The sequence below is a fragment of the Vipera berus genome, assembly GCF_964194415.1.
Source record: "Vipera berus genome assembly, chromosome: 1".
NCBI classification, from domain to species: Eukaryota; Metazoa; Chordata; class Lepidosauria; order Squamata; family Viperidae; genus Vipera; species Vipera berus.
The window spans coordinates 35,034,313-35,050,396 of record NC_138202.1 but is presented as its reverse complement, the minus strand read 5'-3'; the positions used below and the strand labels follow the sequence as shown (position 1 = coordinate 35,050,396).

At 35.7% G+C, this 16,084-nt stretch overlaps 1 protein-coding gene across 3 annotated transcripts in view; it reads right to left on the bottom strand.

The window, feature by feature from the left end:
• The window catches only part of CDC42BPB (CDC42 binding protein kinase beta), a 101,968-nt gene that overhangs the window by 32,199 nt on the left and 53,685 nt on the right, over positions 1 to 16,084 (bottom strand). For 2 of the 3 annotated variants that reach the window (XM_081343473.1, XM_081343471.1), the window contains exons 13-23: positions 15,668 to 15,910; positions 14,837 to 14,947; positions 13,009 to 13,256; positions 12,766 to 12,871; positions 12,303 to 12,427; positions 10,166 to 10,271; positions 8,251 to 8,399; positions 7,838 to 7,932; positions 7,679 to 7,758; positions 534 to 626; positions 27 to 116 (exon numbers count right to left, since the gene is read on the bottom strand). In XM_081343473.1, coding sequence (XP_081199599.1) covers positions 27 to 116; positions 534 to 626; positions 7,679 to 7,758; positions 7,838 to 7,932; positions 8,251 to 8,399; positions 10,166 to 10,271; positions 12,303 to 12,427; positions 12,766 to 12,871; positions 13,009 to 13,256; positions 14,837 to 14,947; positions 15,668 to 15,910 — 1,446 coding nt within the window. The remainder of the gene's footprint in view (positions 1 to 26; positions 117 to 533; positions 627 to 7,678; positions 7,759 to 7,837; positions 7,933 to 8,250; positions 8,400 to 10,165; positions 10,272 to 12,302; positions 12,428 to 12,765; positions 12,872 to 13,008; positions 13,257 to 14,836; positions 14,948 to 15,667; positions 15,911 to 16,084) is intronic. The other variant, XM_081343472.1, reaches the window with a different exon arrangement.

Sequence of the window (16,084 nt, the reverse complement as noted above, 5' to 3'; positions counted from 1 at the left end):
AAAACAAAGCATTAAAGCCCCCCTACCTTTGGTACAGCTAGAGAAATGGACTGAATGGTGGGGGAGGGAGCAGCAGGCATCCTCTGAAGCCGAATTGGTTCCTGAATTGCAAAAAACTGTAGCTGAATAACATTTAAGATTTCCAGGATCCCATATACATTTGGTCTTGCAACATTTGACAAATCTACTTCTAAATTTTAGTAAGCGACTCTACTGAAAAATGCTGGCTTGCCACTAACTTATTAGAAGCAAGTTTGCAGATCAAGACAGTCTCACAGGAAAACCTGCATTTTAGCAAGCAGCAGAAGATAAGCAAATAAGAGAGCAAGAAATGCACAGCATAATGAGACAATGAGAGCCAGGGAAACAGTAGCAAAACAAATGAAATTCACACCAACTTTGTACATTTAAACATGACACAAGTCTACAAGGAAACATGCTGTGAAAAGAGAAGCTCTTTTCTCATGGATCTCTGATTGAGACACACATTTATTAGGATACGCCAAATTGTTTATTTGGATATGGACGCTTACTTCTTGAGGCTGCTGTTCTGCAGTTGCAACAGAAGTTGACACTGACACCTCAGTCTTTGTACCTTGTACTTCCTGCTCACTAACAGAATTTGTCTGTAGAATGGGGAAACACAAACAAGAAAATTAGCTTCTAGCATCAATATTCACTCAATATAAGAAGATCAAGGTCATCTGAGGTCAAAGAATCTATCTGTTCAGAATAAAAAAGGTAAAGAGAGTTCCTCTGCACCCACTAAAAACAAACTCCCAGAACACAATGGAAATTATTGTGACAGAATGGTAGAATGATAATGAACTGACTTTTCCTTCTAAAATAAAGACCTCATTGGTAGGCCTCCTGAAATCATCTAAAGTTATTTTGAACTGATTATAGGCATAATATTCCACTTGATTACAAAGTCCAACCAAATGCCAAAATCTACATAAAAGCATTAGTTAATTATGGTTTTATTATTATTAAAGTGCATCTGAAAGATGTACTGTCGGAATGGCACGGAATACATGAATCAATTTGCTGGTGCAAAAATAGTGGAGGAGGAAGAAGGGGAAGGAAGGAAGTATGATTATAAAAGACATCCCTTAAAATGTAGACTTGTTGATGAGGATAAGAAATCCAATTTATTGTAAGATTGATATTCTGCCTTATTTGTGAATTAATAGTGGCACATGGCAATCTTTTTTTCCATTCTTCTTCACAGTACTACCCTGTGGGGTGTTTGTTGGTCTCAAAGAAAATGATGACCCAAATAGTAACTGGATAGTAATGGCTTAAGATAAACTTGAATCTGAATCTATCAATCCAACACTTTAACCAGTATTTCACATTATCGTCACAAGAATGTATTATAAAAGAATAAAATAATCTGCTTACTACTTGGAACATTACAACTATGTTTTCTGTTAATTTACCTGACACATAAACAATGTCAAACAAAACACAGCTGCCAAAAAAGCCAACACAGAGCTAGGCTACATTAACAGAGGGATAGAATCAAGACCATGTGAAGTGTTAATACCACTTTACAATGCCTTGGTAAGGCCACACTTGGAATACTGCATCCAGGTTTGGTCACCACAATGTAAAAAAGATGTTGAGGCTCTAGAAAGAGTACAGAGAAGAGCAACAAAGATGATCAGGGGACTGGAGGCTAAAACATAAAGAATGGTTGCTGGAATTTGGTATGTCTAGTTTACTGAAGAGAAGGACGAGGGGTGACATGATAGTTCCAGTATCTCAGATGTTGCCAAAAAGAAGAGGGAGTCAAGTTATGTTCCAAAGCACCTGAAGGCAGGGTAAGAAGCAACGGATGAAACTAACCAAAAAGAGAAGCAACCTAGAACAAAGAAGAAATTTCCTGATAGTTAGAACAATTAATCAGTGGAACAACCTGCCTCCAGAAGCTGTGAATGCTCCAATACTGGAAGTTTTTAAGAGGAGACTGGACAACAATTTGTCTGAAATAGTATAGGCCACTGATGGTGAATCTTTTAGAGACTGAGTGCCCAAACTGCAACCTAAAACTCATGAGTCATAAAAAAGCCGAGATTGCCTACCCCTGATTTAGGATATCTTCAAAGGATTTCAACTTGGTTGCATAGGAAAGGATCTACGACAACTTGCCGCAGCCAACTTGCCATGGGACGAGAGTTACACTAATATCAAAGGAATAGTGGAATAGAATCATTAAAGAAAGGATACCAAAGGAGAGACAAAATAAAATGTGAATGACAAAATTAAAATACAGTTTTAAATAATTTTAAATAATTAAATTGATTTGTTGAATTGTCCTGCAGGGAGTTGTCCCGTGGCAAGTTGGCCGTAGTGAGTTGGCTGTGAATTGACTGAGGCAAGTAGGCTGCGGCGAGTTATCCCACTCTACACAGGAAGCCCTTCAGAATGGTTTTCAAGAAACCGGCAGAACTTCTTCTAACTTAGCTAGAACTAAATCCATCAAGCTTTATGCTTGAGGGAACGAAGCTTTGGGTAGAACGGCCATACCTGGTAGAGAGTAAGTTGGGACAGTTGAAGAAGTGTTACCTCAGTAGGCAAGATGTAATAAAAGTGTGTGTTATGGTGGTCAGGAATGCCATGGTGAGAACAGCATGCAGATAAAGAGGGAACAGTTAGGAAGAGGTACAAAGAGACCCCATTCCATGAGAAAATAAAGGCAACATAAAAGAAATTCCCATCAACATCCACTGGGTATCTATCTTACCCAGGCCACCAATTGGATATTATCAGCTTTCCTGCAATTCAAAATATTGGTCTTAGAAAAGCCTCACTGAGATTTGATAAGCAAAGCCAAAGGATGCACTTAGGGAGACATCAAGGGTAAATTTTGACAAGAGGTTTTGGAGAGAGACTTACCTGAAGTCAGGAATGAAGAAATAAAGCCAGGGATATCTGAATTCAGAGGAGTGGAATGAACATGCCACTCATTAAGAGTACAGATGTATATGGGCAAAACCAGTTACTAAATTTGCAACTGGCACATGGCTCAATAGCTGAAGAATGATCTTTGCCTTTCTTTTTGATGAGAGCTTGCATATAAGATGTACCAATGCTATTTACTGCTGCCCCTCTACATTATACTAATACGATCACGTGAAGTACTAATACCACTTTACAATGCCTTGGTAAGGCCACACCTGGAATACTGCATCCAGTTTTGGTTACCACGATGTAAAAAAGATGTTGAGACTCTAGGAAGGGTACAGACAAGGGCAACAAAGATGATCAGGGGACTGGAGGCTAAAACATATAGGGAATGTTTGCTGGAATTGGGTAAGTGTAGTTTAACGAAGAGAAGGGTGAGGGGTGACATGATAGCAGTGTTCCAATATCTCAGGGGCTGCCACAAAGAAGAGGGAGTCAAGCTATTCTCCACAGCACCTGAAAGCAGGACAAGAAGCAATGGATGGAAACTAGTCAAGGAGAGAAGCAGGGGGGTTGGACTAGATGACCTCCAAGGTCCCTTCCAAATTATTATTATTATTATTATTATTATTATTATTATTATTATTATTATTATTATTATTATTATTATTATTATTAATTATTATTATTATTATTATTATTATCATCATCATCTTTTGTCATAATAAGGAAAGATTTAGGATGTGCAAGAGTAGAATGTTCTGGCTACATGATTAAAAAGATAACAGGAATAAGCAGTGAGGATATAGTCAATTGATACAAAAATGCTATCTTAAACATGGAGAATAACAATAGCACTTAGCAATAGCAATTAGATTTATATACCGTTTCACAGTGCTTTACAGCCCTCTCTAAGCAGTTTACAGAGTCAGCATATTGCCCCAAACAATCTGGGACCTCATTTTAACAACCTCGGAAGGATGGAAGGTTTGAATCAACCTTCAGCTGGTGAGAACTGAACTGCCAAACAGGCAGCTGCCAGTCAGCAGAAGCAGCCTGCAGTACTGCATTCTAACCACTGGGCCACCAGTGGGAATGAATGGGCCTGGTGCCATCCATTGAAAAAAACCCCACAAAGTTTTATTTATTTATTTATTTTAATTCCATTTATATCCAGCCCTTGTGATTAATGGGAAATGTTGAGATGGTATAAAGTCCCTATACTATAAAATAAAGGAAGATGCAATAGTACTGGAGGTGGAGTAAAAGTAAACTCCACTCTCCCGCCCCCCATGCATCCTGCTCCCTTCCTCTCCATTTTTTTAAATTCATATTGCTGTGTTTTCATTATTTATTTGTTATTGTTTCATTGTTTTACTATTGCTATATTTATATATATATTTATAATTTTATATTCTATCATTGTAAGCTTCCCAGTGGTTCCATGGCAACATGGGTGGCAAATAAATTTAATAATAATAAAAATGGAAAAAAACAGGCATTTTTCAAGGCAATGTATATGCATTGTCTTACAGGAGAGTAAGAACAATATCAACAAAGATGAAGCAGAGCAGTTAAAGTAGAAGTTAAGATGGAGAATATTCAGTACAGGCCTGAACCTGCCATTATTTCTGGGAAAGGTGAAAAAAACTCAAAAAGAAAGTGGGAATACAATCCTCCAGAGACATACTCTCAATCTCTTTGCATAAGAAAGAGGGAGTCAGACTAGCAGACTTCCTATAATGCCCTCCAAAACCAGAAAGTTGTTTCAAATGTCACTGTTGTGCCATATTTTGTCCAGTTGTTGATGACTGTCTTCACTTGTTCCATGGTATATCCAAAGCCTTGGAATTTTTTTGTTCCCGATTCCTAACTGATACCTTCCAACAATGAGATCCCTTGGATGCTTTGTAAGCTCTTTGCAGACCATGGCTTTTGCTGGAAGAGGCAACTGTGGTAATGTCAGAAATGTCCTACAGCTAAACTTTATTCGGCTTGATCGGAGTCAATTTAATTAATGGTTGGTATGTTCTGACTACTATTTACCATCAGTTTCAATGTGATTAATTCTGAACACAATCACATCCCTACTTATAAGAGGATGTGCAGACTTATACAAGCATTGCACATTTTTAATCTTGGTCTGATTTTTTTTACCTGTCAGAAACCTGGCATTTGAACAAGAGTGTGAAGATTTTTTATTTCCATTTTTTTAAAAATTCTTAACAAATTCTGCTTCTGCTTGAAAACTTAAAAATCTCTCTGGCAAGTGGAATGAAAATAAAGGCAAACTTTATTCCCCAAAGTTATGGCATTTTTCCCTTCATATTTGATAGCGTACACCTCCAAATGCTTCTGAGGTGGACACTTTACTGATGTCCTGACAAACTGCTGCTGAAATTGTCTAACTGCCTACTATTGAATATTTTGGACAGTAGAAGCCTGACTGAGATACCTTGACTACAATAGACCTAGAAGACGAATGTTGGAATAGGAATTGCTTTCTCTCCTCTTCCATTATGTGAAGATTTTTAACAGTGAAAGATTAATGACACAATAGTCACCTTGACTCAGGAGTCTTCTGTTACCTTCAGCAGTACTGAAAGCCTAAAGATGAGAACTGATGAATTATTAACATCTTGTAGCTAGTAGACTGCTTCTTCTAGTTAAAATGATTTTGAACTTCTGCACCATCATACAAATCACTTTGCTACTGAAATGGAAACTTTCAGAAGGAGCGCTGAATTCTTGGGTCCCAGCCTTGCCATAATACAATAATATTGAAGAAGGTGGTCAGTAAAGCAAGGAGACATTTGAGACATTATCAGCTTCTCGAAGATCGGACCAGATGGAAAACTATGCCTTTTCTCTGATACAATAGCAACAATAAGAATTTCTGAGCAAAGGGTCTCTCTGAAAACATTGGATTCACTGAAAGAGAGGATAGTGATTTTAGTGGAAAAGGCTATACCGACTGAAACTCTGGATTTCAATAAAGGTGAACTGGAGAGAATGTGAATATGCTAATTATACTAAATATAGCAAATGAAATGGATTTAAGTGAAGAAATTAATGTGAAGAATAGACTTTCAAAAATTGTTGTCAGCTCCATATTCAGTTTTTCGTTTGTACTATCGTATTTGGAAGCTACCATGAGTACGTGTTTAAAAGAAAATGTACATATGTATACATAAGCATATCCTAAAGGAGTATCTGGTGAAGAATAATGCTTGATTTTCATTAAAAGTGCAGCCTGTGTCATTTAAAGCTTTTAACTATGTAGGGAATGTAATTTATTGTTTTATAGCAGCTAGAAACCGACAGGGAAATAAACAGTGCAAATTTCTACTTTATTCATTTAAAGACTTAAAACCTGTTTGTCTTTTTCTCGGCAGTTAGCATAACATCTGGAAAGGAAATAAGGGAGCCAGACATTACAACTAAATGATATGTACAAATGCTGCTGAGATATTGAAAAATAAATCTTGTATTTTATTCTCACATATGATATTATTTACAATATCAACTTTGCACGTTTTATAGAATGAGCCACAAAATTCAGTGAGATCAAGAGTGAGGAATTTAATATTAATAATTCAGTATGATACTTTTCTTTATTGACCTCAAGGGAAAACTGTTTATTTGTAAATGCTCCAGTCACGTGCACCTGAAATTTAAATCAAAGAGTCTGTGAAAGGCTTAAATTGTGGAACACAATTTTACAAACAGACACTACCATTATGATAGAAAAAGCTGGGTATGGCTATTTTCATCCAATCTGTGATCTTTTCTGGGCATTTGACGGGCAAAAGATGGATAAGCTGATCCTCAAAATGGTAAATCTTGACATATTTTTCTTTCTCTTGTGAAATGGCCTTTTCATATCATTTCTAACCAACAGATCCACTGCAGGTTTAGTATCACATTTAAATTAATACTAATGATAACACTGATAAACACACTTTGGATTTAGCACCTGTTAATGTGAAATAATAAGAATGCATTAGTTTAAGTGGCTATATTAATCAAGAATGGATTATATTTTTTTAATAAAAATGGTATAAATATAAGGAGGGTTTTTTCTATTAGGCAAAAACAACTGCGTGCTATAATGCTTGTCAGGTACCTGGTTAATATACTAGACTAGTAGAGCTTCTAAGGTATGGATCTCCTTGCTCAAAATCTCTTCCTCTTTACTATTTTAATAATACTTGGTTTGTTTTCTTAATGGAAAGAGATAGTATAGAAAGAAATCTGTATGCCCACGTCTGCGAGAGAATGAAAGGTAAAGAATTCCAGAAGATACAAGTGAATTTTCCCTTTAGTGAGGGATGTGGTTTCACAAAGGATGTGGAAGAATTAAGCTGACGATGAAACAAAAGATACTGAAGAGAGATTTTTAAAGTGGAAATTATAGTATAGGAAATATTTCAACCTAACACAGAAGTTTAAATCCTGTCTTCACCATTTTTCATTTGTTTCCCATGCTTCAAGTTACATAAAAATAAATAATATATAAATAATATAGCAAACCATAACATAAAAGTATACATAATAAAATAATCTAACCTCAGTAGGAACAGTACCACCACACCTGCCACTGTTACAAGTTAAGGAAGGTGCAAGTGGTATATGAGAATAAGTTATGAAATGTGTTTAGTAAGTTTGTAAAAGACCAATGTTTTTATGTATAGACTCTGCACTCCAATTCAACATGCATTTCTATGTTATCTTTGGCAAATGTTTGTAATCACATTTTAATACTTACTCTGAAAGTTAGATCATGTGCAAGAGGAGAGGTATTGAAGTACTGAAATATGGAATCTTGGAAATCTGAAAGTTTAAGACCTAAAAAATAAATACATAAATAAATACATAAACCAATAAGAGTAATCATTCTGTAATCATATGTTGGCTAAAACTTCACCTGCGTCAGATTGGTATTTTTCCTCCAGTTTCTTCTTTAAACCTTCAACTTCTTCCAAGAGTTCCTGATTTCTTGCTTCAGATTCCTTTAGTTTGCTAAATAATAAAATGGAAACACAGGAACATATTAAACATGTTAATTTTACTGCCTCTGTTCTTTGTTGAGTGCTTCTTCCAACCTTTTTAATTTTAGTTGTTCATTTCCATAATAGAGGTGTTATTCATGATTATAATTCATGAGCGTGATATACTGCCTCCAATACTAAAGACAGTTATGCCAATTAAATTAAATTAAATTAAATACCAGTTGCTGAAAGAAACAAATGCCTAAAACATATCAGCATTTTTTTAAAAAAACCTTCAATATATGTTAAAATACATCATTATACAGGGGTCACCGCTTTTAAAAATTACCTTTCAAAGGACAGATTGGCATCTTTAACTTTCCTTAATTCTTCTTGAACTAGCTGTTTGGCACGTATTTCAGCATCAAGAGCAGACTGCAATTCCAGCCTTGCTGACATATCCAGCTTCTGACTACGTCTCACTTTCCAGAGTGGATCCTGTTACATCAAGCACTTGTTATTTCCTCTACATTATTAAAAGCATTTTAAACATTAATAACATTTTAAATATTAACAAAAATTCAAAAATTTCACTTGAACATATGATAAGTGTGTGTTTAATTTGAGAAACCTTGTACAATTGGGGAAAAAAATCAGAATAACTCTTTATATCTGTATCACTTCCTATTGATTTCAGTTAAATTTACATTCTTATCAGAAACACATAAATAGAATCTGGGGAAAAAAAGAGAGAGCAATGCCAGCAACACTTAACCAGAATGTTGCATTATGGACCTCTATTAAACTTGCAGGTCTCAGGAGTACCACTCTTTCCTTGGGGTGTAATAGGTAAAAAATTTTCTTTCCTAATATATTAAAAGGTGGTGGAAAAGAGCAAAGGGAACATCAAATGAAACCACTTCCTGTCTTACAAAACATTGCCAAATCTATATTCTACTTCTTTGGGTTGTATATCATCTCCAATTCCTGCTTTTCTCATAGCGTCTAATAATTATCGTCTATTCTTCCTTCAAATGTTATAATCTAGTTATTCTTCCAAAATAAGATTTCAAAATAGGTAGTATTTAAAACAAAAATGAAAGGAAATGAAATAAAAGCTGTCCATAAAAGAACTACAGCACTCTATAAATAGCTATTTAATTCTTAAGGATTATTGAGGGGTTAAATCAAATGTGATTAGTTTCAGTCTTGATTTAGAACCATGAAGCAGGGTTGGTGGAAAATATAAAAGGATTCATATTGAGGGAGTAACTTTGTCTCAAAGAAGAAATATCACAATAGTCAAAAAGGCATAAAAATCCAAATTGGTCAAGTGTTTCTAATCTGGAAAATAGGGTTAGTAAAAGGAGGTATAATGAAAATTGAGAAAGTGTATATAATACTGAGAAAGCAGATGAAGATTTTTTTCTTCATCTCTCATAATAGCAGAACTCAGATCTTATCCAATGAGAACTCACCAGCAGATAACTTTGAATAAAGTATAAATCTTTCATTCAATGCATAATTTATTTGTGGAAATCATAGGCTGAAGATGTGAACACATAGATCATGGAATTGTCACTCAGTGACTATAAAGGACAGGGGTCTTCAAACTTGGCCCTTTTATGACTTGTGGACTTCAACTCCCAGAATTCCCCAGCCAGGCATGCTGCCTGAGGAATTCTGGGAGTTGATGTCCACAAGTCATAAAAGGGCCAAGTTTGAAGACCCCTGATATAGGATAACTACATAGAGAAGCAGCATATAAAAAGGACAGACTGGGAGCAACAAGAGTAGCAAACAATTTAATTCATATCTTACTTGTGAACTTCTTAAGCTATCCGCCTAGGTTGGTGAGTTAAACAGACTGATGATCTGAGCCATCATATGGAAAGGATTCCTTAACATGGTCTCATTTCCAGTGTATCAAGTTTTAAAAACATCACAACCGAATAATAAACTACTGTTTCCTCTCCTTTTAGAGCAGCAGACTCTCCCTTACAGAGGCCAGCAAAAAAGAGTGAGAGGACTTTTCACAGTTATAAACATTATATCAAGTGCCATGGAGTAGTTCAGAAGACGATGCAATGGCTCTGTTGGACTATGAGGGCCACATTTAATGCTGAACTCTTCACTCTCCCATGGCATCTAAGTAGGACACCAGCAGATACAGCTGATAGTGACTGCATTGCAATTACACCATCAGAGACACCATACATTATAAAGCTTTCCCATTAATTAATCATGTACATTTCCATGCTCACCAGTGTTCTTGATCCCAGACTAGAGCTTTTTAAAGATTCAAGTTCTTCTGTCATCTTAGAAGCTAGTGCCTGAAGATAGCCACGTGCATCTTTTTCATCACTCACCCTAGTGTGAGCATATCAGAAACATTACTTTACATAGGTGGTTAATTGAAAATGTTTTATATGCATTCAGTCACAGTAAAAGACTAGTAAAACAGCGTTCAAACTAATAAACTAAGCTCTTGAATGAAAATATACCATAGATTTGAAACTAGCAGAGATTCTCTACCTATTGATTAAACAATTTTTACCAATTCTGTGGCTCTTTCCATGTTTACAGTTTTGTTGTTTGGGATCAACATAACCCTTTTCAACTTTATTTCACTTATAATGTATTTCTTCTACAGTGGAAACATTTACGGTATATTTTACCAATACTGTTGGTTAGGAACACAAAAAATTCTGAACACATATTTGAAATTCTTTTCCTCATGTTTTCAGGGTAAGGAAATCTCATGTATAATGTGGCTCCTGAAATATGATCCATTTAAATCTTTTTTTCTGCCCAGTTAGGCTTTCAAAGGAAGACCCTTTCAGTTCCTTCAAAAATTAAAATGAAATAAGACAAAAGCAAAACATTATTTAAACCAGCTAGTTTACTTACAATGTTCAGGACTATGAGAGAGACAGTAAGCTAGTTCAGTAGTTCAGAGAAAACTCCCTCCATGAATATTATTCTTTAGAACCTTATATTTCAATCAAGAATAATAATAATAACAACAACAACAAGAAGTCACATCTAACTTGACATTTGACCCATATTCATAAACTTGCTTTGGCAGGCAGACACAACACAGATTAGCCACTTTACTGAAGACAACAATGAAGACACACAGGAACTGCCTTCTGCAACACAGAGAAACTGAGCCCTATATTTATGTTTTTCCCCAAGAGTTTAAATTCCTCCCATCCTTCAACTCAACAATAGGAAAGGTTGTGGGATGGAAAGACTGAGACAGTAATGGAAAGAACTGTAGTCATATACAAGAAAGATATGGAACTGAAGTCTGTGGGTAGCTTATTTCAATACAATCCAGCTGGTGAAAATACTTGGGAGAGACTCTGCCTTAAAAAATAAATAGTTGGAAATTCCTCTTGAGGTTTCTGATATTTATTTGCTGTTAATATTAATATTATTAATATTAAATATGCCCTAGGGTTGTCAAACCATCTAGTAAGGCTGTATTACCTATTATCCTTCTCATCTTTTCATCTTTTCTATTATCTATTTCCTTAGCATCTTATAATTTTATTTGTATTCTCATGATTTATGTTGTTTGCTTATTTAGTATCCTATGAGTATCACTGAGTTTGTATCTTATGATTGATGATGATTGTGTTTTATGTTTAAGATCATGATTTATCACTTGCTGCTTGCATGTACATTGACAGCTTATGCGCCAGAGACAAATTCCTTGTGTATCCAATCACACTTGCTAATAAAAAATAAAGATAGAATTTTATTTTTAAGCCCGTACAAAATGGTGGGGAGATAGGAGTATTATATATACTTGTTGCTTTGAGTTATTTATAAAAATATGAAAGAGAGGAAATATAATAAGGTTTTGCTGCCCTCAGACAAATCCTTCACATTGGGGATCACTGAAGAATGTAATATTTTTTTCTATTCAGACTGACTATTAAATTTATGAAGAATGTTATAATGGGGGATAATGAAGCTCTGTTGGAAAGGGATACAAATTCCTTTACTATTTTGGCTTTGTCATCATGTAATTTAAGAAAATATGTAAAGGTTCAACATTGTTTCATTTTACTTATCTGGTACCAGAGCTCTCAGGTTTTTTAGTAAAAAAATATTGAAATAGCAAAATGAAGGAGAGCCATTGCGAAAACCTTTTAGTTGCTATTTAGGCAATAATCAAAACTAAGATTTAGTTGTTCTCATTGTAGAGAAATTAGTCAATATGAAATTGATAAATTGCTTGTAATGGTGGGGAAAAAAGAGAAGACAATATTTTAACTTATTAACATTTGCTGCTATGTGTAATTTATGAACTTGATCACATTCACAAAATGATACATTTCAATTCTCTTCTGTTGAGAAAGCTCCAACTGGATCCCAAAGGGTACATACCACTGAATGATTTCTGCAATCTGAGCTTCCCAATGGGCCACAGATTCCTTTTTTCCTGCCAAATCCTGAAGGTCATCCTCTAGCTGTCTGTTTTGTGATGTCAGTTTATCGACAAAGGAACAAAGCTGTGACAACAGAATGTATTAATTAGCAGTTTTCATAAATGTAATTTAATGTAACTTACAGCCCATTCAAGCTATGTGCAAACTGCTTGCAACATGCCAGATTGGGTACCAAGCAGTGAAAGCTCTATACCAGACAAAGTGCTTACATATGTGATATTTAAAAGAAAATAAGCAAAATAATTCATCAAAGTTCTACTTGGCATAGGAATATTCACACACACACACACAAAGTTCAGAAATATAGCTACTCTTTCTTGATTTTTTTTTTAAAAATTGAAAACAATCTGAATTTACATACTATTTGAAATTAAAAAATAATCCTGTATAATCTCAATTACCTTTTCATTTTCAGTTGCTAATTTCTTATTATCTTCAAACAACATTGTTCTCTCTCGTTCATATTTGTCTTTTAGAGTTCCCACAGCTTCTTCCATCTCACTGTGCCTAGAATTGAAATAAAATCCCATAAATGCTAATTCAAAGTTTGCTAACATCTTTTTTTAGTTTACTTTTGGATTTCAGATACTTTTTGAACAATTAAAAACATAAGCTTTCAAAGTACAATTTTACACAGTACTTACTTCTCTCGTTTTGCCTTATCCAGTTTATCTTTTAATACCATGATTTCTTTTTGAAGTGCAAGCTGATGGCTTTCTAAATCATGTGCCTCCTTTTTCACATTTTTTACTTCCAAGACATGGGAAGCTTCTCGCCTGACCAACTCTTCTTCATAAAATGAAATTTTATTCTGAAGCTCTGAGTTCACTTTAGCTAGCTCCTGTTGATGCTCCTGCATGGCCATTCCTGCACTGCGCCCTCCTTGCTTTACCTGCAAAGGAGCAGAAATTGTTAAAAAAAAGGGGGGGGGGGCATGTAAAAGTTTGTCTCCTTAATATTAAAACTAAAGATCTGATTGAACTAAGAGACAAATCGGGATGCTTCAAATGTATCAAGTTAGCTCTTTGAAGCAACAAGAATTTGGAATTCCTGGAATTCTAAGCCATAAGAATGGTAGATTGCCCTGCCCTAAACAGAACCGGTGAACAATCTGAGCTCCTCCTTGATTCTTGGCTTCTGCTTGAAGAGTAAATGGTGGCTAGTTAGGTTAGGAGGTTCTCTGCATAAATGCATCTTGTGTGCCAGTTACATCCATTCAAGAATCAAGAGGCCTTACTCAAAGTTGTTCACACTATACTCACCTCTTATCTGGATTTCTGCAATGCACTTCATATGTCTCCAATTACCTGTGTTACAATCTAATAAGGTTGTTGTGCTCTGGGTTCTGTCTACTAAGAAGCCTCATTTTATGGGACTTAGGAGTTATGATTTCTTTGTTACCACAGAATATAGAACACGGAATAGGGTTGGATCCCCTTTCCATGGCAGGAGATCCTATACGATTCCAGACAAAGGGCTGTCCAGTCTCTTCTTGAAAATCTCCAGGGATGAGTGCCTACAATTTCTGGAGGCAAACTGTTCCACTGATTAACTGTTATCACTGTCAGAAAATATCTACCCTCTATGGAAGAGCATTCCCTGAATTATTTTGATGGTCTCAAATGTCTTTTCAAATACTTGAAAACCAGGCTGTTCTCCCAGGGTCTGAACCACAAGGCTGTGTGAACTCATTTAAATGCTGCTGTTGGTAACTTTTTGTTAAGATGCCTGGAGTCACATAGTGAGTTGAAATTAAAACAATAAATAAATAAAATGTAGGTAACTTTTCAAGTATATAAGACATGAAGTAATAGTTAATATACTCCCATAAATACAATTTTCCATCATGAGACTGGGAGCATACCACCTAACCCAACATTTTTATGGAATGTCTAATACAGGGGTGTCAAACTCAATTTCATTGAGGGCCGCATCAACATTGCGGTTGCCCTCAGGGGGCTGGGTGGGCGTGGCCTACTGGGTGGGCATGGCTAAAGTGCGTATGACCTACTGGGTGGGCATGGCCAGCTCTACATCGTTCGCATCAAGCCTATGGGGGCCTGGGCAGGAGTGGGACAGATCTGGGCGTCTCTGGCAGAAGGAGGGTCTCTGGGCCAGGGCCAAGGCAGTGGGGGCCGTACCCTCACTGTTTCCAGGATGGCTTCGCGGGCCACATGAAACCACTTCACGGGCCAGATCCGGGCCCCCAGGACTTGTGTTTGACATGTCTGGTCTAATATATACAACTGACTATAAATGAAAATGCATATGATGCCAATTTGGTTTTAGATGTTTCAATATGAATATATTGAAACTCATGAATAATAATTTTATTGAGAATTCAGAGAAGCTGAATTCTAGAATATGGCTAGTTTGCAACTGTAAAATGGAGTATATTAAACACCCACACTTCTTGTTCTTCCCAAATAAAGTAAGCCTCAGATGGCTTAATAATTCATAACATATTGTCACCTTTAGTGTTTCCAGTTCATTTTCCAGCTGTTTAGCTGCCTTTTCACTACATTCTCTAAGTTTCCGCTCTTTTGATACTTCTGCTAGTGCATCATCAAGCTGTCCTTCTAGCTATAAAAAGAAAAAAATAAGCCTAATTATAGAAACAACTTGAGCTTAGCCATTATTAATTCTACAACATCAAAAGGAACTAGTTGTTGTACAAAATCCTTTAACTACTAAAAAATAAGGTAATGTCCAAACAATAAACATCAAGACTTACAGGAAAAGGAAAATAGAGTGTAAAACCAGGCCCATATAAGTATACACATATCCTCATAATTTATTTCTGAAACTTAAAAAAGTTTTGTCATACCTTATTTTCATTGTTGTGGTTTCTACCATATCCTTATGACTTCACTGAACCTAGGTTATATTATTTTTATAGCAAGCGTACACCACAAATAAGAAGCAGATTCTATTATGTTTTAAAAATAAACTGTTTGATATGTAGATATGTATCGGTATAAAGAATGGAAAAATATGGTATCTTTATGATTAAATAAAAATTCTAACAATAAAAGTGCCTTCTTATAGACATGTGAGGTGGGGTGAGTAAAACCGTAATCCAGAAAATTGTTATGAATGTAGACATTATAATAAACTGTACCCATTCAATAAATACTTCACACTTTCTTTCTCTACATAATCTTCCAAAGTAGAAGCATTAAGACTTTCACACAAACACACAAAATTAAACAGCTGAGTATACTGTATCTGCAAACCAGACTAACTTTTCTAAGTATCAGCAGCAGTTAAAATCCATTATCCTCAAATACCCTGCTGAGCTACCTCTTTCCTTGCTTTTTCCAATTTACGCATTTCTTGTCTCATAGAGTCAGTTTTCTGCATGATCACTTCCACTTCTTCCTCTTTGTCACGGAGTTGTCGAGAGAGTTTCTGCTTGTAAGAACGCAAGTCTGCCATCCTCTCATTCAGTTCTGAGAACTCCTGCATTGCTAGCTTTCTTTGCTGATGAGCATCCTTTAATTCTTTCGACTGTATCTTTAATCTTTCAGATGCCTCAAGGAGTTGCTAGTGAAAGAAAAGGCCCAAATCAGTTTAAAAGCTATACTGAGTTTAAGATACGTTTGGTTAAAGTCAAATAGTACTCTAGCAAAGTGTACAGAAGCATGCTACACTTATATCTTGCAAATTTGGGAGAGTGACTTTGCCTCTCCCAGGTATCCTCAGGGAGAGGCAAAGTAT